The sequence below is a fragment of the Diabrotica undecimpunctata genome, chromosome 3, assembly GCF_040954645.1.
Source record: "Diabrotica undecimpunctata isolate CICGRU chromosome 3, icDiaUnde3, whole genome shotgun sequence".
NCBI classification, from domain to species: domain Eukaryota; kingdom Metazoa; phylum Arthropoda; class Insecta; order Coleoptera; family Chrysomelidae; genus Diabrotica; species Diabrotica undecimpunctata.
Window position 1 is genome coordinate 42,307,902 of NC_092805.1, and position 25,336 is coordinate 42,333,237.

The window sequence follows — 25,336 nt, forward strand, 5'->3', positions numbered from 1 at the left end:
GAAGGCTGTCTTTTCTTTATCGACTGGGTCCATTTCTACCTGCCAGTATCCAGACTTCAAATCTAAAGTAGAAAACAATTTACTTCCAGCCAATGTGTCCAATGTGTCATCGATCCGAGGCAGAGGATAACTATCTTTCTTGGTAACGTTGTTCAGCAAACGGCAATCCACACAGAACCTCGTCGTTCCGTCTTTCTTCTTAACCAGGACCACCGGAGAGACCCATGGACTCGTAGAAGGTTCTATCACCCCGTCTTTCTTCATTTCCTGAACAATCGTTTCAGCTTCCTCTCTCTTCGCCTGTGGTAATCGTCGAGCTGTTTGACGAATTGGCTTAGCATTACCAGTATCAATTTTATGCTTAACAACGGTAGTTCTTCCCGTCTTTCCTCCTTTCGGTACGAAAATATCACGATACTGCCGAAGAAATTCCCTTAATTTCCTTTTCTCCATCTGATTTAGAGACTGTCCTGCAACTGCAACCATTTGGTCGAATTTATCGTTGGAATTATCAGATGTTGTCGCCTGACGGATTATGGATGTCACAGGTACACAAGTTCCTACTTTTGTCTCTTTTTTTATGGTCACTGGGTAGTCGTTGACATTGATAAGTCTCACAGGAATTTCCTTAGCCGAAGTCACCAATTCCTTTCCAATTATGATTCCACGGCCAACCTCATCGTCGTGGTTCCAAGGCTCCATCATAACAGGTCTCCCTTCGTCCACAAATCCCTGTAGCCGCGCTACTATGATCGTTTCGCTTCTCGCAGGCACGACTGTATCTTCTGTAATGGCTGCTTGCACAGTGTTGTCATTATGTGGATGGAGAAATACCTCCTCGTTGCCAACTTTGATTACCTTATTCTTAAAATCCAATTGGAATCCATGCATATTCATTACGTCCATTCCTAATATAACATCCTCTTCGATGTCAGCAACTATAACAGTATGGACGAACTTTTCTGCTCCAATTCCCAATTGTACCTGGATTTCTCCATGAATGTTGGCATTTTCACCTGTAGCGGTCCGAAGTCGCAACCTCGTTGGTAACAGTTTCTTTCGGCTGTTTATAACTGTCGGGCGTATAATGGTTCTGGTCGCTCCGGTATCCACCAACAACGTATGCTTTTTACCATTTATGTCTCCATCGACATATACACTATCTTCACGACATTTCAAAGAAGCTATTAGTATGAGAGGGTCTTTGGAAAAGTTCTGGGTCGAAGCTGCCCCCCTAAGGCTGACCCGTTCTAGTTTTCCTGATGGTGAGTTTCTTGATTTGCGTCGTACCTAGGGTGCTTACAGGAGCTTCGTACGTGTCCTATTTCGCCACAATTCCAGCATCTGATGGTCTTCGTTTTCTTGTATGTCATGCTTTTCATCATATTAACGAGCTGGTCAAGTTTATCTTCATCTCCTTCCTCTTTTACAGTCCTAACTTTACTGTACCCGCCAGAGGCCTGCGTAGCTGACTCGTATTCGAGGGCGGCGGATAGGACATCAACCAGCGTCTTGTGACGAGCTAATCGCAGTGTTCTCTGCATTTCATGATCACGAAGACCATCAATAAACGTTTGAACGGCCAATTTTTCCATCATGTCTTCGGGAGCTGTTGGATAAGCATATCGTACTAATCTGGCAATATCTACCTCATATTCTTGAAGAGCCTCATCTTTCTTCTGTCTACGATTTTTAAGCTGTGACTGATATACATGCTCCAAATGTTCGTGACCATATCGCATATTTAACCTCTTCTTCAGTTGTTCGAAATCATCGGTCTCCTCTACGGCTACGGTCTGAAGCACATCTAAGGCATCTCCTCGAAGGGCGATAGTCAGGTTTACAGCCTTTTCTTTTTCAGACCATCCATTTGCTCTTGCGGCTGATTCGAACTGTTTCATGTAGTTGTTCCATGATGATTTTCCGTCGAAAGTTGGGACTTTAACATGAATAGAACCTCCACTTCCTTCAAATTTCGGCCGTGTCTCCAACTTAAATTTCGTCTCGTCTTTTTTTATCTCCACTGTAATCGGATTGTTACCTCTCTCTGCTGTCCCTGTTTCCTCCATCTTCTTTTCCATCTCTTTCCATATCTTTTCTTCGAAGGCTAACATATCGGCAGCAACTTGGTTTTTTAATGAAGATATTCTATCGTCCAGGGCAGACATCTCAGAAGTGACTTTAGAGATTTCCGAAGAGATGTTAGCAGAGACTTTGCTTTCCAGCGAAGAAATCTCGTTAGAAACTTTGTCTTCCAACGAAGCGATGTCGCCGGAAACTTTGGCTACATCAGAAGAAACTTTCGAAATATCGTCAGAAACTTTGTTCTCTAATGATGCGATGTCACCGGAAATTTTGGCTACATCACCAGAAACTTTCGAAATCGACGAGAGGACAGCATCATGTTTGTCTTCAAATATATAAGTCTCTGGATCTAGTCCTTTTTCTAGCAAAGCGTTCTTTAGTCGTTGGACTAACTCAGCCTTTTTTCCGGTAGAAGCTAATTCTCTGTCTTCTAGATGTCTTCTTAAATTAGTCACTGTCAGCTCATAAATCGTCGTCATTTTCACAATTTATTTTATATTCACTTGTATTATTATTATAAGTCTAATTTATGTTTGATCTCACTCTGACACCATTTGTTGTGAATTTATTAAAAGGTTCAATATTTATAACACTTACGGATTTAATTTATTTCTTTATTTATATTAACTTATCTGACAATAATTTATTATATCCGTACGTAACAAATTCGCGAGCGCGGGTCTTGAGAATTAACTGTCCCTTCCAAATAAAGTTCCGTTATTATATACCAGTGCCGTTATCTCGAAAAATCTAAAACCTTCGATGGCGAAACGGTAAAGGCAAACTGGATTTCCCTCGCATCGGTTCTGGAAGGTCGCTCAGGTAAATCGAGGCCTCTCGTAAACTCTACAACATATTAGAATAAAAACATGTTTACAGGGTAAAACTATGACTCATATTTTTACGTAACACGACACATATATAAGGGCACAAAAGAAAACGGAATATGGCGAAGACGATACAACTCTGAACTATACAAAATATACCAGGATCCGGATATTATAACATTCATCAAAATAGGACGGCTGCGTTGGATAGGACATGTAGAAAGAATGGAAGAAGGCGAAATACCAAACAAAATATTCAAACAGATGCCAGTAGGAAAAAGAACAAGAGGAAGAGCGAAACTGAGATACTTAGAACAAATAGAAAATGATATAACAACCTTAAAAATAAAAAACTGGAGAAAAAAAGCACGAAACAGATCGGAATGGAGAAGAATCCTAGAACAGGCCAAGACCCAAAAAGGGTTGTCGAGCCAGTGATGATGATGATGATTGGCCACAGGTCAATGAAGCAAGTTCATAGAAATTCGACATGGCGCAGTGTTGCCATTTATAGGGTGTATATTTAATTTAAAACTTAACGTACTGTATGTATACTGTTCACGGGATTTGGAGCGTGCGAAGGTAACATTACAACCACCAATGAGAATAATATTTAAGAAAAATCGCTAAAAATGTTCAAAATATTCGCCGTTCACCTCTTGTCAATGTGCAAAGCTATTACTTAATTTGCGAGTCACTCTTTCCAAGATTTTTCCACGTATTAATACACATTCATCAATCATTATTTATTTCAAATTAAACATGTTAATCTACTAATGTAAATACGTGATTTTAGAGAACCCCAAAGAAAAAAATCTAGTTGATTAAGGTTCAGAGAACGAGCAGACACCTCTATGAGTCCTCCAATCTCCAATTTATTGATTTCGGTAGTTTGCATTTAAAACATTTCTAAACCATAGGGAATAGTAAAGAAACCCTCCATCTTTTTGAAACAAAAAATTTTGTGGTAACTGATCATTCCTGTCACAGCGCAGGAATAATTTCGTTATTTAGTATATCTAAATACTTGTCAGCAGTCAAGTTTCCGTCTATGAAAAATGCGATAAGCATATTACATATAAAGCATATAACGGCGTTTATAACAAGCCTTATTTCGTTTTATGTTCTTCATTATTCAAATCAGATGATTTTCTCATCTCTTGGTTGACCAATCTTTTTCCAGAATTTTTTAACTTTTCTTTTAGTTGTTCATTATGGTTTTATTGACTTCTGTATATTGCTGTATAGAAATATTTTACTACCCTTAGTAATTCATATGGGATGGTGAAAATATTTCCATCTTGATCTTTTAGTTTAGTTATTTCTTTTTTACCATGTGTTAATGTTCTCCTTAGAACTTTGAGGCTATTGTTATCCTTATTCGTTGTTTGGATTTGTTTACTTTTATGCTTTAGATTGTCCGTCTTAATAGATATTTGTATTCTTTTACTTACTTATCTTTCTAAGTTCATGGTATTCTTTGCTTCTATTACGTTCCATTTTTCTCTTTTTTTTTTTCATTAATACTTGTGTTTTGGGACTTATTCTTTCATCATATGATTTCTTTTGGCAGTGTATCTTCTGCCGTTCCTCTATAACTTCTAATATCATATCATTAAGGGTGTTGATATTTGTGTTTGTATTCTTAATACTTTTGAGAATAGGTACTGTTGATGTGTTCTTCAAGTGAATTTACATTATTAGGCTCTATCCAGGCATGCGTAGATTTTCTTTTGACCATGCGATATATCTCTTTCCCAAGGTCTATTTTTAACGACGCTTTTACTATTCTGTGGTCACTGCCTGTAAAAAACTTGTTCAGGACTGTATCTTTAAAGATTTGCCTCTTGTTAGTGATTATGAAATCGATCTCGTTCCTAGTTCTTCCAATCTGGTTCTGCCATCTTCGTTGTTTTTTTTTGTAGAAGAAGCTCTTCGTTTGGAATAGATTTGTTTCCAGCAGTAAACTAAGTAAAGTTTCACCGCGCTCGTTCCATTTTCCTAGACCAAATTTTCCCAGTAATGTTTCTCTCTCATCTGCCTTTCTTCCAATTTTATCGATGAACTTACCACATATATTTTGGTATAGTGTGTTATTGTATTATTTAAGGCTAAAGTAATATCATAGTAGAATTCTTCTAATTTATAGTCCCTATGGCCGCTTGTTGGAACATATACTTGTACGATTTTTGAAGTATATCTTTCACTAACTCTGTTTTAACACTATCAGATTTCCGTTTTTTATCTCTATTATCTCTATGACTGTTTATTTTGTTTCTAAGGATCTAGCATAATATGTATGTAGTGATGTTGAGGTTTAAGGCTTTTCCAAGTTTGGCATATTTACTTGTCAGCATTTTTGGGACGGACTAACAGTTAGTGCGAGATTCTGAAGATCTTTTCCTACTCTTATAGGGAATACATTTTGAGGTAATGACGTTTTCATTCTATTTTTAAGGGGTGTTTGGCGTAATTTTAAAACCTACCGTAATTGGCAAGCCGATTTTTAGTGGAATAACATGTTTCTAACTAACTCCAGTTATTCCGCTGATACTTCTTATCTGTGATAGCAGGGTTCACCAACGTAAAGGTAAGGTTGACATTTAAGTAGAAGAGAACCTCATTAACTTATTAAATATAGACAATATAATCCTAAAATGCCATTCTTTTATTTGTGTCTGATCCCAAATTTCAGTAAGCATTTTAAGTAGAACTTCTATTAAGCTTTTTATTGTGATGTTTTATTTTTAAATTTATTGATTGCATACTTAATTTTTTAGATCATGAGGGCTTCTTCTTTTCTGTAGTCATTAGTGTCTGAAGGAGGAATTTCTTTCATTTTTACTGAATTTATTTAACCGTCCCCTTTCAAATTTTGAAATCGGCTCTACACAAATAGCCGATGAAATAAGTTTTCAAAGACTTTCAGTCATTTTGCACCACACTAATAATAATTTTACTTTTTTGTAATATTTTTGTAGTTTGTATTAAATAAATTGTAATAATTTTCTTTTATAATCGTGTCAATGTTCGTTTTTAAGACACCTGAAAAAAATCCATTTCTTATTTTTGCTATTATAGTAGAACTGAACATGTTATTTTCATGACTTCCTATTTGGAAAAGTTCTTTTATGACTTTTAAAGTAGATTTTAGAAATATTCCCCATGGAACGAAGGTAAAACTCCTCCAAATTGTCCTATAAAGACATCGAAATATGTATGTAGCAGACGTACTTTCCGGATATTGCCCACCTGCTGATCCTATACGCCGAGACAAAAATACTGTAACATCGAGTTGGCTCCCGTTTTTCATTACTTTGTTCTCATTTTGTTATTAATAATTTAAGTTTAACTTGAAACTGTACAAGAATTGAACTGTTTAATTAATAAAACTCTTGCTTTTTTTCATTTTTATGTCATTATTTTAATTAAATTTCGTATTTTTTGCCGAATTAATATTTTTCTTAATCTAAATAATTTAAATATTCTCCTTAATATATTTTCTTCAACATCTTAATATTTTAATATTTATTTGCTTGAGAATAAACCGAAGTTGCAAAAAAAATTCTTTATTTGACATTCTGGTGTCCTGATTTGTTTGGAGCTTGTTTTCAAAATAGAAAATACGTAGTAGTTTTATATTGAAATCAACCAATTTGGATACCAAAATGAGTAGAAAATGTTTTCCAATATTGAGGTTAAAATGTACATGAGAGATGAGCCAGATCTCAAATACCGGGTTCGGAACGCAGGATGCGTCGTAAAGAAATGAATGACGCAGCAGAAACTGAAACTTGCGGCAGAGAAAACCGAAGCCATCATTCTGAAGGGAAAAGAAACAGGCAAAGTGTTGAATTACAATGTGCGGGAGCATGTCTAACACCCAAGAAATAAGTAAAGTACCTGGAAGTGACATTACACCAAAATGGAAAATGGGGGGAGCACGTGCGGGAGGTGGTTCAAAAGGCTGCTAATAGTGCGGCTGCGTTGGGGAGGGTGATGCCCAACATTGGGGGACTCAAATACGAAAGGAGGAGGGTCGTACACGGTGTTGTACAATAGATTGTCCTCTACGCGGCACCAGTCTAGAGCGAGGCGGTAGAGATAACGGCCTATAGGAGGCTCATGACACAAGTATTCAGAACAAGTCTGCTGCGAGTGGCATGCGCCTACAGGACTGTCTCTACGGCAACCTTGTGGACCATCACTGGATATGTTCCGTTGCATGTTTTGGCGGTGGAAAGAAAAAACTCTATGAGAGAAGAAAACCAAATCTTACTATGGCAGAGAGAAGACAGGAAAGAGAAAGGTCAATTGTCAATCATCAAAGATGGCAAGGAGAATTAATCCCAGATGATTGAAATGAAAGTTTGACAATACTTCTCTTCAAAAAGGGAGACAGGGGAGATCTTAAGAACTATAGGCCAATCTCCCTGCTGTCCCAAATGTACAACCTGTTTATGAGAGTAATAACTAACAGATTAACGTCGAAGCTCGATAGCTATCAACCGGTAGAGCAGGCAGGATTCCGAAAAGGCTACAGTAGAGCGGATCATCTTCTTACAATCAGAACTCCAATAGAAAAAGCCAATGAATATCAGTTGAATTTATATATTGGCTTCGTTGATTATGAAAAGGCATTCGACTCCATAGAACTTTGGGCAATAGAGAGAGATATGAACAACTGCAGGATAGACTCCTGATACAGAATGCTCACACACAATATTTACAAGAAAACTACAATGAAAATACAAATTGATGCGAAAACCAAAGCTATACCAATCAACAGAGGAGTTTGCCAGGTAGATGTTATCTTACCAAAGCTATTCACACTTTTACTTGCAGACGTGTTTAAAGACATTAACTGGGCAGATAAGGAAGTAAATGTAAATGGAAGAAAACTGAGTCATTTAAGATACGCTGATGACATTGTAATATTCGCTACAAGTTTCGAAGAACTACAGACCATGATGACGCAACTATTTCAAGCTTCGGAAAAAGTAGGTCTTAAGATGAACTTGGAAAAAACAAAAATAATGACAAATACACCGAACATTCCAGAAATAACATTAAACGACATAAATTTAGAAACAGTAAGCGAATACATCCACCTGGGACAGATAATGAAAATTAACAAAGAAAATCAAACTGCCGAAATTACCAGAAGAATAAGGTTAGCGTGGGCAGGATTTGGAAAACTCAATTGTATCTTGAAAAGCACTAAAATAGAACAGTATTTAAAAACTAGAATTTACGATCAGTGTATCCTTCCTATACTCACGTATGGTTTACAGACGTGGACACTCACCAAGTCTAATATGGATAAAATAGTCAAAGCACAAAGAGGGATGGAAAGATCAATGCTCGGGGTGAGACTTATAGACAAAAAACAAACAAATGGATTAGAAGCAAAACCAAAGTAAAAGACGCAGGAGAACATGCTGCCAAATTAAAATGGAGCTTCGCAGGACACAATGCCCGACTGAAAGATAAGAGATGGAACCACGAAATACAACAGTGGAGGCCATGGTTAGGAAAGAGACGCAGAGGAAGACCACAAATGAGATGGGCTGATGACATTAAGAAGATCGGAGGACACAACTGGAAGCAAGTGACGCAAAATAGAAGACACTTTATTGATTTGGGGGAGCCCTATGCCCAAAGTTGGATTACTTGCGGCTGAAGAAGAAGGAGAACTATGAAACTGAAAGAGAACAAACAACTAGCATTTTTAGATGTGTTAATAATAAGGAAAGGAGACGGGCGGATGGGACAGGAGGATGGGGAATACTAAAAACCCACAGATACCGACAGATATATACATGCCGATTCACATCACCATCCTGCATAATTACATTAAGTCATTAAAACCCTAATGACACGAGCCGAAAGACTAACAGACGAAGAATATAAAAGTAAAGAAATGCGTAATGTGAAAAAAAGAAAATTTTTTTAAATTTTAAAAACAATTAGTTTGGTTTTTATTGCCGTCAAAAGCAAGCAAATTTTGTTTTTCTCGGAGAAATGGAAAAAGTCGAGTATCGTTAGGTGATTACGTTCCTCCACAAAAAGGGTAAGACGAATGTGCAAATCAAAGCCGACCTGGACGAAGTTTATGGTGAGGTTGCACCTCCGTTAGCAACAGTAAAATTTTAGAAAGCTGAATTTGTTCGTGGTCGTATAAGTGTTTTTGATGATAAGCGTCCCGGGAGGCCAAATGAAGTCACCACGCCGAAAAAGATCAACAAAGTCCATGACATGATTATGGCAGATCGTCGAATTAAGCTCTGCGAGTTAATAGAGGTCCTAAACATTTCCTACGGATGCGTATACAACATCATTTACCATCATTTGGACATGAAATAGCTATCCGCGCGATGGGTGCCGCGTTTGCTAACAATCGATCAATTGCAAAAACGTGTGACCACTTCTGAGACTCTTTTGGCGATGATACAGCGCGATCCGAAGGACTTTTTTATCACCGTTGATGAAACCTGGGTGCACTATTATACACCGAAAAACAGAGAACAGTCGAAAAAGTAGCGCAAACGCGGCGAAGGGCCGCCGAAGAAGACAAAGAGCCGCATTCGGCCGGCAAAGTGATGGCGACTGTTTTCTGGGATGCGAAGGGCATCATCCATATCGACTACTTGTAAAAAGGAAAAACAATCAATGGTAAGTACTACGCAGCATTGTTGAATCGATTCGATGCCGAATTGCGTCGAAAACGCCCCGGTTTGGAACGCGAAAAAATGATGAAGTCGTCGATGAAACTTCGGTCTATTTTGAAGAGCTCGAGCAAAAGTACTATTCGGATGAGATACAACAATTAGAACATCGACTATTAAAGGCTAGTTTTATATTAATCCACCCTCGTATATATATATATATATATATATATATATATATATATATATATATATATATATATATATATATATATATATATATATATATATATATATAGGGTTTTTATCGCGGTTCTCAAAGAATTAGTTTGTAAGCACTTTTTGAAATTATCTTTATTGTATCTTTTATGAAACACACATATATATCTAACATAACCAATGCAAAATTTAAAATAAACTATCTTTAAATTAAAATTCTTATGAAACTAATTAAATTATAATATAGATAATGTAAATTTTAAACAAACTATCTTTAAAATTGAAATTCTTATGATACTAACTAAATTATATTAACAAAATTTTGTACCTTTCTTTCACTGAATGCCTAAATAAAATGTTCTCCAAAATAAAGATTTTTATCACCACTCAATGTCTTCGTTTTCAGCCTGGGTTATCCTTGTTTTTGTGAAATTACTTTTTCCAATTATCAGCTTCCACCAATTTAAATATATATCTATTCCTTCCATTATCCAATTAACATTTTTACATAACATAATATTCAATCTTCAATAATATTATCTTTATACTGTTTCTTAATCTTCATTGAACTTATTATATTGAACATCTGGACCTTCTGACTGACTTACTGAACAATTGACTTCACTAACTAAATGTGTCTATCTTCTAACTAACTTTCTTACTAACTGACTGGCCTCATAGTAACTGTAACTCCTAACTGATGCCTTGAATCCAAATCACCGGGTATTTATATCTTTTTCCATGTTCCAGAATCATCTAGCAAGAAATCATGTTCGATTTGTTCCATCTCCTACATGTCTGAATTTTCTGGAACAGTCCATTTCGCAAACAAAGCCATCTCCGGTGATCTAGAGAATTCCTTACTTTTCTATCAAGAATTTTATCGACATTTAGGCTTTTCAGATCAGAATATACACTTAAATCAGTAACTAAAACACTCTTATTTAATAAACTACACATTTTAAACAACATATTATAACCCCACTTTATATTCGTAATTATTATGTAAAATGTCACTTTTATATATAGTTGGTTGCCTATGCACATGGCTCACTTAAATATATTTACAATATTATAATTATTAAAATAAAACTCCCTACACTTATTACATGCTAATTTCTTAAAAATGCCCTCACATAAATAATTTTTATAAAATTCTCTAGTATATAATTTATAAATTAACCTTTTAAACACTATTTTTCTTTCTCCTATATTCTATTCATTTCAATATATATATATATATATATATATATATATATATATATATATATATATATATATATTTAAGCCTAGAGCTAAGATCAACTGTTATTTTGTAATGCGTTTCATGTCGATTTTTCCTTGACAATCGCCTCAGCATTTTACTATAGAGAAAAAGTAATACAGGACCATTTTGGAAGTTTCGCTTTGAAAATATTAAGTTATTAAAAATATTAAAAAAAAGGTTTTAGGCATATCTGGGTTAATTATATAACGATCTAAAACAGCTTAAATATTAAGTTCTTTTGACGACATAAGACTGATATTACCACTACCATCTATTTTGTATCTATCAATATGTTTGCAAGTTTAGCATGAATGTATGGATTTTGAGTTATAATTTTATATGTTGTTTTTCTATTGTAAATTATTATTTATTTAAATAATTTTAATTATTAAATCATACTTTATAAATAACCAGTTAATAATTTATTACCAAATTTTAATTTAACTTCGTTTGTAATAAATAAAGGTTTTTCTCCTCTATTGCACCTTCTAGTTGAATACGTTTGTTTGGAGCGGTTACAAATGTTTCTGATTAAATTCTTTGCATATTAAGGTGTCATTTCTGCACATTCCGGTCGAATCCTTGCACAAAGTTAATTTCTGTCTCGTTTGCGGGTTAAGTTTACAAAAGAGAAAACGAAAGTTCTGAGATCCGGAGGTATCGGAGGAAGCTAATCTATCAATGGACTACCTTAGAAATTGTTCGTCAAGACATTGCTTCGCTATTCTGATATTAAACTTAACATACAATAGATCTAATTAGATAAATAAATTTTTCTTTGATTTAAAAGACGTTAAAAGTATCGAACCAGTATTCTTATGTAGTTTACAATGTGTAAGTTTTAAACTTACTTTCACCTTTGTCATAATAAATTTTATAGGATATTATGATGCTTATATTTTAGTCATTTGCATTTTTATAATTGTACATAATATTAATTAAAATATATTAGTTCAGCAATTTCTGAACTGTGTTCTTAAAATTTGTGTATAGTTTAAATTTACTTATTTAATAAAAATGTAACTAAAATACAACACTTTTTGCACAATACATTCAAAATAAATTTTCTTGAGCATATTTTTTTTATTTACAAAAAACCCGCTTTAACCTAATAAGATTATTAGCGGATTGGTAACAATTAATTACACTTTACTAATTAAATTACAATCTTACAAAACTACAAAGTAGTTTATCAATATTGTTATTTGAGTTTAAAGTGTCTTTAAGATTGTTTGGTGGATGGTATTTCATTCTATGGATATTAAACTTTCGCACTTTTCCACTAGCACATGTTTTACTGTAAGGGGTGAACCGCACTCATCACAAATTTGGTGTTCTTCTTTTTTAAACGCATGTTCATGGGAAAACTGGGTATGTCCAAGTCGTAAACGGGAAATGATCATTTGCTTTCGTCCAATTTTATTTTAATTTTATTTTTTATTTCCTGAAGCTTTGATGGTATGGATTTCCATTTATTGTCACAGATCTCAAAAATATGTTTCTTAAAGTAGCTTTTTAGATCCATACTAACAGATTGGAGAGACATTTGGGTACTGTTATCATTTATGGCTCCTTTGGCATTTCGGTCGGCTACTTCATTACCTGCTATTCCGACGTGTGATGGGACCCAGAGAAACTTGATACTTATATTTTTAGTATGTAATTTATTTAGTTCTTCCTTTATTATTGAAGCTAATGGATGTTGGGTGTATATTTTCTTGATTAGGTATAGTGACGACATAGTATATGTCACGATTAACATTTTGTTTACCTTATTCGCATTTGCATGTAGTAATGCTTGGTAGATTGCATAAAGTTCTCTTGTGAATACGGTTGCAGTATCTGAAATACTATGTTTGAGAATCTCTGTGTTGTTAATTATTGCTATCCCGACTCCATTTTCAGTTTTAAATACGTATGTGTATTTACTACGATAACTGCGTAATCAGAATGAGAGTTAATTAGATATCTGAAATGTTATATGATAAGATTGGGGTTAGTGCTATTTTTTTGGAATTATAATAGACTATAATTTTTATATTAATTTTTATAACTAAAATTTTAATACTCAACTGTGTATTAAAATTTTTACACTCCAAATTGGACATAAAGATATATTTTTGTATTGATATAAGGGTGGAAATTGATTCCAGTTAAGTAGTTTCATTGCATGATGGATTCTGCGGGAATTTATCTTGTATATGTTTAAAATGTTATTTATTGGAATTCTTTTAATTACATGTATGTTAGAATCGTAGTTTAGGGTTAACAGCTGTCTACGAAACTTTAGCGTGGGTTCACCTATTTAGGTTTGTATGCTATTTATCGAAGTTGTTCTATATGCCCCAATTATAATCCTTAGGGAGTTGTTTCGCCACATCATAATTGGACTAATAGCAATGAAGATACGTTATAGCGTCCTTTTGGCACTACGTTGCCATGTTTTTTCTGTGCCATTGTATTCGTTACCTTCTCCCCTTCCAACGAGCCCTCGTACGTCACGACTGAACCAATAGGCACGAAGATATGACGTAATGCCCTTTTGACATACTCTGATGCGCACGGCACATACTGCGTTCAACCCCATTTTTCATCCCCTTTCTAACGATACCTCACACGTCATCCTATCTCTCTCTAACACCCACCAATGTACCTCTCTCTCTCTCTCTCTCTCTCTCTCTCTCTAACACGCGTAATTGCCTATACCTATAGTGACACCCGTTTAGTACATCTACAATGCAATGAAGGCAATGGTTATCACTTTCATTTGCATACATCATTGCTGGGATTAATTGCTTTTGTGTTTTAAATCCGGGTGCATATTTTTCAGACAGTGCAGCGAGTGTTTTCGTTGACAATACTTTGTAGTTAAAACCAGTTTCAGCCGCATTGAACACTTGATCGCATGTCAAACCATATTCGTCGATCATACCTTGAAACTTTCTTTTATATTCGTCAACTACTTCAATACTTGCGGCGCTTAACTTTTCACCTTCGATTTTCAGTTCCCATATACCGTGGTGATTTTTGAACTTTTCCAACCGTTACTTTTTTTTAAATGAAGGATCGCCATTTAATTTCATGTTGAAGAATAACGCTTTTTTGTTAACAATTGGTCCAGACAAAGAAACACCTTCGTTTCTCTTTTGAAGGAACCACAAATACAGAGCCGTGTCAAGTTATTCATTTGTGGCTTTTTTCATTGTCTTACGATGTTTCACCCGGCCATCTAACGATTCCATTTGCGAAGAATACCTATCAATTCCTTCAGCATTTTTCTTTAAATCATTGATTGTTGTTGTCAGAACATCATATTTTTTGCTCAATGCAACAGCAGAAACATCTTTCTTTAGTTCTGCAATAATTTCTATTTTTTTTTTAATTAACACAACACGTTTTATTTTTGATGCTTGAGATATGGAACGCTCCATTTTTCAAAACTTAATTGATCAAACGACTAAGTGACACAATCACTGTTCGAATTTAAGTCAAACTGAATTATGGTGACATACAAATATTGACTGTAATAATGATTGTGCTAAGCGTGTTTATTTTCAGCTTGCGATTCTAAAAGTAGAATTTTAAAAGCAAGGTATCATTTATCATTACCTATTTAAATTGAAATTTAATCTAGGGTCCTAAATAAGAACAAAAATTATTTACATAAAAAAATGCGGTGGTGGCATAACTGCACGTGTACATTTCAACAAATTTCGTTTGGCTTATCGCAATGCTCAAACAAAATGAATTGATTGATTTCATGATTAATTGAAACTAAATTTTTGCTTATTTACCTTGTAAAATGACCAAACTGACGGTTAATAGAGAGACGAATAATCGAGGTTCCACTATATCTGTTAATTAAAGATTCTATTCTTAAAGATTGTCAAAATTTGAAAGTCATTAATTTTATCCAATTAATACAATATTAAGTCATCTGTTTAAATTTTTATGACACTTCTCGTTTTAAAATAATTCGACATAAATACAATTATTCTATTTAAACATCTTAATTAGGTTATATTCATAATAAAAAAATTTACTATCAAATGATATTTATTTATATTATAATATTAATTAAATATTTCGTCTGAATGTGACAGGTCTGTCAGAAGTAAACAACGTATGGCATGTTAATACGCTAGCAGGTGACGTTAGGAGCCCAACTTAATAATTTAATATAGTATAATTTGTTTAAAATATAAATAATAAATAAATAATCTTCATCTTCTTTTGGTGTCTATTATCTGTGGATGTTGGCAGTCACGTTGCTCCATACAACTTTGTTGACGGCTGCTCTAAATAGATGTATGGTAGTCATTCCTGTCCCCTGTCTGATGTTCTTCAACCACGATGTCCTTCTGCGCCCTTGAGATCTTTTGCCTTCTATCTTGCCTTGTAAAATTAGATAAATTAGTTGTTACTTCTTATTGCGCGTCACATGCCCTAAGTATGTCATTTTTCTGATTTTCACGATACGCATAATTTCCAGATCTTTATTCATACGTTGGATCACGGTGTTGTTTGTAACATGATGGATCCAGTTCAGGCTTCGACTCCATATAAAAGGGAAGACAATACATAGCATCTCAAGACTGGTGTTCTTATATTAATGTTCATGTGCATATTAAATAAAATCAAAACTTGTATGGAAACTAGCGCAAATAGTTAAGAAGCTTGAAGCCTTTGAACTTTGGATATACCGGAAAATATTAAGAACTCCATAGACTGCCAGGGTCACCAATGAGGAAGTGCTGAGAAGGATGGGTCGAGACAAAAAATTATTGAAAACAATAAAAGTACGCAAGACTGCATACCTTGGACACATACTAAGAAATGATAAATATAGTCTTCTGCAGGTTATCATGCAGGGTAGAGTCGATGGCAAAAAGGGAATAGGTAAAAAGAGGAAGTCATGGCTGCGAAATATTCGAGACTGGACAAACATGACTGTAGACGAATTATTCCACGTTGCAAAAGACTGGGAAGCTTTTAAAAATGTGGTCGCCAACCTCCGTTAATAGGGACGGCATAGGAAGAAGAAGATGGAAAATAGGGCCTCCCGCGTTCCCAGTCCGCTTTTGAACCCAAACTGAACTGAAATAAATAATAAAATTACTTTATACAAAAACATATTATGAAGCTTTGCGCTAAATTAGTAAGTTGGCATTATTCCCTTGTATTTTAGAAGAGGTGTTAGTCTTGTTAGTAAAAGATTTTGTAACACTTTGGAGAATACTGGTAGTAGACTGATGGGCCAGTATGATTTCATCCTTTCGCGCGATTTATCTTATTTTAAAATGGGTGTTTTTCCAGCTACTTTCCATTGCGGTGGGAAATAGCTGATTTTTATAAATAAACTGAATAATTGTGTTAGATATGTATGTCCTTTTTCCAGCAGCTCTTGTAATACATATCCTGTGATGAGGTCACAAAGCCCATACCCTGGGGCTTTTTTAGGATTAGTATTAACTTTTTTTGTACCTAGTTTTTATTTTACTTTTTTAAATATTTTGTCTGGTAATTCTCAAGTGCTCGGCGTATTGTTTCCTCTTGGTTGGAGGAGGTATTGATAATGAATAAAATTCTTAGGAATATGCAAATGTCTCTGCTTTTTATTTTGTGTTTTTCACCATCCGTCTTTTTTAATGATGGTATAGTGTATTGGGGTCTTTTTAATTTTCGAGTAGCCCTCCATAGGAAGCAGTTTGTTTGTTCAGTTGTATTTAGTTTTTTATGTATTTACTGAATTGTAGATTTTTTTCCGTTCCTATCATTTCTTTTAGCTCCTTTACAGCATTGTTTAGCTGCATTTTTTTTATGGCGATCTACTTGCTTGCTACTGTTTTCTAAGTTTTCTTTTCTGGATTATTTTCTCTCTTATAAACAGCGAAGTGTATTCACTATTCATTTTATTGTTGCTGGGTTTTGTTACATATGGTTATGTAATATACGTGGTTTTTCTCTGTGGAGGATTCCTTTATTTAGTGTTATAATAACTATCGAATGATCGAAAGGTAGTTGCATATGATTCTTGTTAACCAGTTTAGTTATGCCATAGTCCCGAAAATCGGGGGTTTTAATATAAGTCGGTTGGCCAGTACGTTGGTTCTAGTATTGAATACTAGTTCTATTATATAAATACTATTGGTTCTATACTACTTCTAGATTATTGCTGTTTATTGTTTTGTATAGCTCTCTTTCTCAGGTCATATCTAGTCTAGAACCCTAACTCTAATGCTTGGTATTATAGTCACCGCCACAAATCAATCGATTGCGTAGTTCGTCGAAGAACTCTTTAAAATATTCTTTTGTTATTTTATGCTTTAGAAAGCAATTAACCGCAGTGAAAGTAATGGAGCATATTCAGTGTTCTATAAGTATATTTGTGGCTTGTTATTATTCTTTTGCAATAAAAGTTGCAAGATGATATTTGATTGTGTTTATAATAATGCAGTGCTACGGTGCGGTGGTCCGTTCCATCAGTATGCATAGTATGATAAACTGTATCGAATTTTTAAAACGTTTTTTTTTGTGAAGTGCGTTTCTAATATTAGTATTAAGTTTATGTTTGTGTAAGGCTCAGCTATTCGCATTCCAGATCTCAAGTTTTAGTTTGTCGGCCATCACTTCATCTTTGCTACGACGGTGATAAGAATGTTGAGTGTGGTGCCCATTTGCTTCACGATACGCTTTATCATTTATTTTAACTGTTGTATGTCGGTTGGTTGTGTAGTAATTCCGTTTAGTTATTGATTATTATTTGCGGCTTGTCTATATGTAACACCAGGCACTATGTAATTTAGTGTGGGTACTCTTCTTGCACTTTGTTCGGACTCCTTCTTCTTGAGCGCTGCAGTCTTGTATACAGTACATCCTCTGTAGTTGGCAGGATGATTACCATTATATAAGACATATATGACATTTTCTCTTCGAGTTTTCTGTGTGCATCCTTTTGTTGAGTTACCTGAAACAGAGGTTTTTCGGATGCCCATATCTTTGACATCTTTGGCATTTGTTAGATCACTTACTGGCCAAATTTTACTCTTGCATTTTGTAGTGAGTTTATGTCATGTATACCTTTATTGTAAAAGCTTGGTTTTAGATTCACAAAAAATAATGGAAGTGGGTTTTTTGTTTTTCTATTTTTCTATGTCGTGTATTAGTGATCTGGCTTACAATATGCCCTTGGCTCTTTAGTTCCGTCTTTACCTCTTCTATATTAATTGTTGGATGTAGATGTCTTAAAACGACTCTAAATAATCTATCTCCTATTTTGTTGGTGTGTGTGGTATTCAGTTAAATACCACATAGTACTCAAAAAAACTTAATGTGTGGACTGCAATATTTAGCTTCAAAATAATTGGAACCTTTTATATTAAAGAAAACTTATATGATCTGGCATGTTTAAGCTTATAGGAAAACAGTGTTATACCTAAGTACATAGGTTTAACTACCAAATACAAGTACATAATTATATTCCATTGGATTTTTTTAGAAATTTTATTATTTAAAACTTTCAGATAATTAAAATACTTCAAAGAACAATATTTGACTGCAATGTAGTCAAGTTTTACCCCACTATGCGCTTGAGGTTAGGCAATACCTGAATAATGTGTTTCTCAGAAAGTGAAATAAAAGACGTGGTTTTATTGAATGTCACCCGTGACCATCCGCTGTGAATATCTTAGACTATTGTCTATATTAAGTCTAAACCATGTGTAACAATAAGTATACCAACAGAATTAGCAACCTTGATATTAACAATTATTTTGCATTTTTTAATGAAGCTGACATACACATACCAACATATTATAATACACCATTATTAGATTCATACATCTTAAATTCTTATATAAAAAAATGGCCCAAGGCAACTGTAATCTATACAGATGCATACAAAACATCGAAAGGAATTGGATGTGCTTCCTACATTCCATCCAAGTCAACAGAAAAAATGTTCAAACTACCTCTTAATTGCTCAATTTTTAGTGCTGAAGCATTTACCAACTTAATAACATGCTTGTCAAACTTAAAAATAAAAATAAAGCTACGAATTTTATTTGTGTAAAAGCTCATGTTGGTATAGAACATAATGAGCATGTTGATTCCATCGCTAAAGCTGCAATAACCTTTACAGCTGAAATTTTACCAGATGAGAGGATTTATGTTCCTGACGCTTTTCTCATCTCTAAAAGGAATTAAACAAATCGTTGGAATACTTCCTGGCTTCCAAACTTTTTGCGACCACTTAACAACACAATACGTGTATGTATATACAACCACACATCCCTAATTCCAGATGGTTTAAGAATATAAATACCTCCCGTAAATATACAACAACTTTAATAAGATTTGGCCACGCTTGTTATCCTGCTCATCTTTCACAAATCAAATATACAATTCAGACTTATGCGAAACTTGTCAAGAACAAGGAGATCTTAACCACATTTTTTAAAGTGTTTCAAATATCTTCAGCATTCAGGAAGTCTTTTAAACAACTTGCAAACTCTGCAAATATTTCCTCCATATCAAATAAATAACCTATTGGCTCCTAATAATAAAAAAGTCTATGATTGTCTGATTAAATTTATACATAGTGTAAATGTGTCTGTAGTCAATCTTAGGTAAGCTTGTTAATCTTTGTTTTAACCCAATTGCTATTACTTTTTTCTCGTGACCTATTGCTAGTAATATCTTAAAGAAATGTCCTGATGGGTCTCTGGACGAGTATCCCTGTTTTTTCTATTTGTTTTTTCTTGCTATCATTTTCTCTTTTTGTTTAATTCAGTTAAAGGGAGTTTATTAAGTTTTTTTGACTCGAATAGATACACTTTTTGCACTAGCAACAATTATTAGTATAGATATACACTTTTTTATTTTCTTTTAGTATTAATTATATTAAAATATTAATATTAGTAATTTTTCATTTATAATTTCTCAACACGTAATTGGCTAAATAGCTAAGTGCTAAAGCCACAAAAAAAAAGGTCTAAACCACTGTCTATTAATCAAAACCTATTAATATTTAGTAGAAACTAGAAGACAGGTTTATTATAGAAATCAGAAAAATATACAAGTTAAGCATGTTGCGAAATATATTGCAAAGTTTCAAACACCACATGGCTTGCTAGACAGAAATAATGGAAAACATTTTGAGCGTCTTCTGTAACCGTCTTTACTTTGTATTTTCTATTAAGTAAGTTCTCTATTAATGTACCACTTAAACGTGATCCTTCTTTTAATATCATACAAATATCTAAATATTCATCTTCCGGTGTTGCAGATTTTCTGCATCATACCTATAAATCTTTTACGGCACCAGTTTCGTTAAATCATAGCCATCCGAATGTATTATTTTACCTTAGGCGAAATAAGATAAATTTAGCAATTGTTCTGGAATCTTGTCATTTAGATAAAGAAAATATATAAAAAATATTTAGTAGCTTTTAAGAGTTCTATAAAGCAACAATTTACTGGACTTGATTCGAAATAGCCATCTCCATTATATTAAAAAGAATCTCCATTATATTAAAAAAAAAACGAGAAATCTAACAACAATTTAATGCTACTATAAGAATAACCATAGTACAAAACGCTTAGAAACTAAAATTTATGTAAATTGTGCTAGCCATTTTCAAGATCATTGAGGGCTCATAGACTAACTCTGTATACATATGTACAGATACACCATGCTCAATAGGTAAATCACTAGAGACACTTGCCAAAACTGACTCATCATAGGGTAAGATTTGTTCTGTAACTTCTGCGCTACTGACTTGTTCCACCATCGATCCCAGGAATCGCAGGGTAGATCTTCTCATGGCGCCGTCTCCTTTTGAAGGTTACCGATCCAAATGGCAATTGTAGTTTTGGAAACTGCTCCGCAAAAGATTTCTGCAGATGAGCGGTCGAACCATCTCCTCAGGTCTTTCAGCCACGAGTTCTGACGTCTTTCTACTGATCTTTTGCCCTGTACTTTTTCTTCCGGTATAACTTGAAGTAATTCGTATCTTTCGTCTCTTAACACATGACCCAAGTATTGCAATTTTCTCTCTTTGATTATTTTTTTAATTCTTTTTGTTTACACATGCGACGAAGTACCTCAACATTAGTAACTCTTTGTACCCATGGAATTCTCAACATTCGTCTATATATATATATATATATATATATATATATATATATATATATATATATATATATATATATATATATACATACATCTCAAAGGCATCTATTGTTTTTTTCTATTTTAGAGTCCATTGTCCAACTTTCACAGCCATAGAGTAAGAGAGAAAAAACCATTCGGATTCTAAGCTGGAGACTAAGGTATGATCTTGTAAAAACTGTTTTCATGCTCATGAATTCTTTCCTTGCTTGTTCGTTTCTTGATAGGATTTCTTCTTTTGGATTACACTGACAATTGATATTTGCTCCAACACAACAAGAAGATATTTTAAACATAAGAGGGGTTCCAATAGAAAAAGTAAAAAAATATCTTGGTACAATTATTAATAAAAATAACAAGTATACAGAAGAAATAAAAATGAGAATTGGACAAGCTAGAGCAACATTTAATAAGATGAGAAAAGTATTATGCAGTAGAGACCTTAGTTTGCAACTCAAAATAAAAATATTACGTTCATATGTGTTTTCGGCGCTGCTGTATGGGGTGGACGCCTGGACCTTAAAGAAAGAGGTGAGCGATCGACTTAAAACATTCGAGATGTGGACCTACCGAAGAATATTAAAAATAAGTTAGGGAGACCGAATAACAAATGTTGAGCTTCTCAGAAAGATGACAAAGGAAATGGAAATCATGAATACGATTAAGATAAGAAAGTTACAATATCTCGGCCACGTTATGAGAGGGAATAAATATGTGTTGCTACAAACCATGATGCAGGGAAAAATACAGGGAAAACGTAGTATTGGAAGAAGACACATCCTTTGGCTCAACAATCTGAGAAAGTAGTATAATTGCAGTTCCGTCGACTTGTTTAGAGCTACAATCTCAAAAGTGAAAATAGCTGTGATGATTACCAACCTCCTAAGAGGAGACGGTACCTAAAGAAGAAGACTCATTTAATAAAAATTATTTACAATTCTAGTTGAAAATACGGTTATTTTGATGTTTAGTTAATTAGCATTTTGACAACGATTTCCAAAGTGGAAATCAAACCGTCTAAATAATCATATGTCTAAATCCGTAAACTAATGTTCGAAACTAATTTTCTTAACTGTCCTTTCTTTCTAATCATATGTTTATTTAAAACTGAGATTAATTATTTTTAACTAAAGTAGATAATACACAATAGAAACTAAAGTTTTAAACGCACTATCTTTGTCACCGACTGTAATAAATGTCAATGTACGTTACGCTGTACTTCTATGCTCTTTAACTTTTCTTATTTTAGATCAAACTGAAAATGGGTTTTCGCGTAATATTGACTTTTGGGTATATTCTCGTAGTAATGAAAAGAATTCTTGTTGACATTTGCACAAATCGGAACTGAAAAAGTACAACATAATGCACTATTGTTCCATAGTTTATCGGTTAAGTTTTGCAACAAATATACTTTCATTTGAAAATAAGTTATTTTAAAAATAATTTATTAGGTTTTAATGTGATTGAATTGAGAAATAATATTTAAGCAATGGTTTTAATTAATAAATTCCGTTATAATAGCTTGTTGTTTTAAAAATGAAACTAGCGGTAAAAATATAATAAATTCCAAAAGTTCTACACTGTGTATACTAAGTTGCTAAGGTTAAACAAAATGCGTGCTGAGAATTTAAGTTGTATTAATCAAGAAATGAAAAGACAGACAAGAAAGACAAACCAGACATAAAAATATTAGGAATAAATATATCATCGAGAATGTTAACATGATGTGATCTAAGATTCCGTTATCAACACCGGTCGATCAATGTAATCTCATACATTGAGTCAAAATATACAATATAAAAGAAATTAAAAGTAACACTCACCTTATGATATCCATCACAAATGAAGTAGAGAATCTAGTAGGGTAAGTGCAGTTACTGGCAATTTTTTTCCATTAAATAATTTTCTGTATACAAGAAGTTCGTTCTTAAGGTTATGTATTTCTGTACATTTCAGATTTACTTTCTCCTACATTTATAGCTGATGATGACAAATATTTCGAAGGGCGTTCTATGTGTTAAAAAATAAAGATTGTTTTTACAATTTTTGTGGTTTTACTTAAAGTTAGTGATCGTATTATCGTACAAACCACATTGGAAGATACTTTTCCTTAACAATTAATTTTATTTTAAAAATTGGTGGATGCTAGGCGCCTTCACCGCTTTGTAGAGTAAAAAGAATTTGTATAGGTACTAGTTTTCATTGATATATAAGTTAATATATGTTAAAACACACATTTTTCAATGTTTTACGTCATGTAAGCGATACAGTGAATTTTAACTTAAATCGTAAAATTTTATTTTCAGACTCTAAAAGAATTTCCTGAAGAGTTGCGCGGGGACGTGTCGATGCATCTTCATCGAGAAATTTTACAACTTCCCATCTTCGAGGCTGCTTCCCAGGGTTGTTTAAAACTTCTTTCGTTGCATATAAGAACGAATTTCTGTGCACCGGGGGAGTATTTGATCCACAGAGGAGACGCACTTAGTTATATTTATTACATTTGCAATGGATCCATGGAGGTGGTTCAGAATAATATGGTTGTGGCTATACTGGGTAAGTATTTCATTTATAAAACTATACACAAGCGCTATTAAATATAGTACTCTCTAAAATTAAAGCACCAACCTAAATGTACCATAAGTTTAAAGCTATTTTTCTTCTAAACTGTTGATTAAATTTCAAGGATTCTCTTTCACAATATAGATCTATTTCTAGATTTTCTGAAAAATATTAACGTGTTACCCATATACGTGGTGTAAAAATAGTCAATGTATTATAGACAAACGCTACTTGTTATTATTATTACAAAATTGGTTAACCTTTTCTCAATATTATGTTTAAAAAAATCATCTAGATATTTCTATTATCAAAGATGGTACAAAACTTTAAATGTAACAAGTTTTTATTGATATTTAAAGCAAACGAAAGTATAGAAAACACTACATTTATAAACTTTATTAACACTCAAAAAAACTAAATCTAAGAAAATATAACCTAAATAATTTTTAATACGTTTCTTCTCACAAAAACACTTAATAAGTAGAATTTCTACCTCTATTTTGAATTACCTTTTTACGGCGACTAGGCTTACTTAAAATCTTCTTCTTTTTCTACTTTTTGGAGATCTTTTGATCTGTTTAATTCTAAAGCTGCCTCTGGTTAATTTCCTGGGAGGTAGATTGCCAACTATCCCTCCATCTTTTAGGTGGTCTTCCGGGAGGTCTTGAACCGGGCAGGTTATTTTCTTGGGCAATTTTTGGGAGTCTATTCTCATCCATTCGTCTTACATGATTGTACCACATCCTCTTACGCTGCCTTCGCAATCTTACAATATCTTGAATTTTGCTCTTCTCTCTGACGTTTGTATTTCTCACCCTGTCTCTTCTTGTTTTGCCATCTATTGTTATTAGGGTTTTCATTTCGGCAAACCTTAGCATCTGTTTCGTTTTGTTGGTATCTTCGCGCACTTTATGCCATATGTCATGATCGGTTGTATGCAAGTCTTGTAGATTCTAATTTTACTATCTGTGCGCATATACTGATTTGACCAGACTATCTCTTACAGACATCCCCACAATGTAGATGCTTTGTTTATCTGACTCCTTAGGTTCTTTACTGGATCGTGTGTGCTTGATATATCTATGCCCAGATATCTAAATTACATCACATGTTCTATGGGGTTGGCGGCTTATTTGAAAGAACTGAAAGAGCTGTCTCTAAAGATCATCTTCTGAGTCGGCAATAATTGCTGATCATCTGCGTAACACACCATACCAATTCTTTTGTTGCCCATTCTGTATCCGAGATTGAGAGATGTTACTTTGTTTATGATTTTGTCCATGAGTAGGTTAAACAAGAAGGGCTTAAGCTGTCTTGTCTAATTCCTCCCGTTGTTGGAATATTTTCAGTAAATTGGTCTCCTGCTCCAACTTTGGTTACATTGTTGTTGTTTAGGTTCTGGACGATCTTTGTTATGTTGGTCGGTGTTTTATTTTCTATTAATATATTTAGAATGTCTGCCAGGTAAACCCTGTCAAACGTCTTTGTCAGATTAATGAAGCAAATATACGCTGGCATGCCGAACTCTATAGCTTTT

General features: G+C 33.8%; 1 protein-coding gene across 4 annotated transcripts in view; it reads left to right on the plus strand.

Annotated features, from left to right (window-relative positions):
• Nucleotides 1-25,336, plus strand: part of Elk (Eag-like K[+] channel) — a 1,090,653-nt gene that overhangs the window by 941,947 nt on the left and 123,370 nt on the right. For all 4 annotated transcript variants that reach the window (XM_072525784.1, XM_072525786.1, XM_072525788.1 and 1 more), the window contains one exon: nt 23,544-23,793. In XM_072525784.1, coding sequence (XP_072381885.1) covers nt 23,544-23,793 — 250 coding nt within the window. The remainder of the gene's footprint in view (nt 1-23,543; nt 23,794-25,336) is intronic.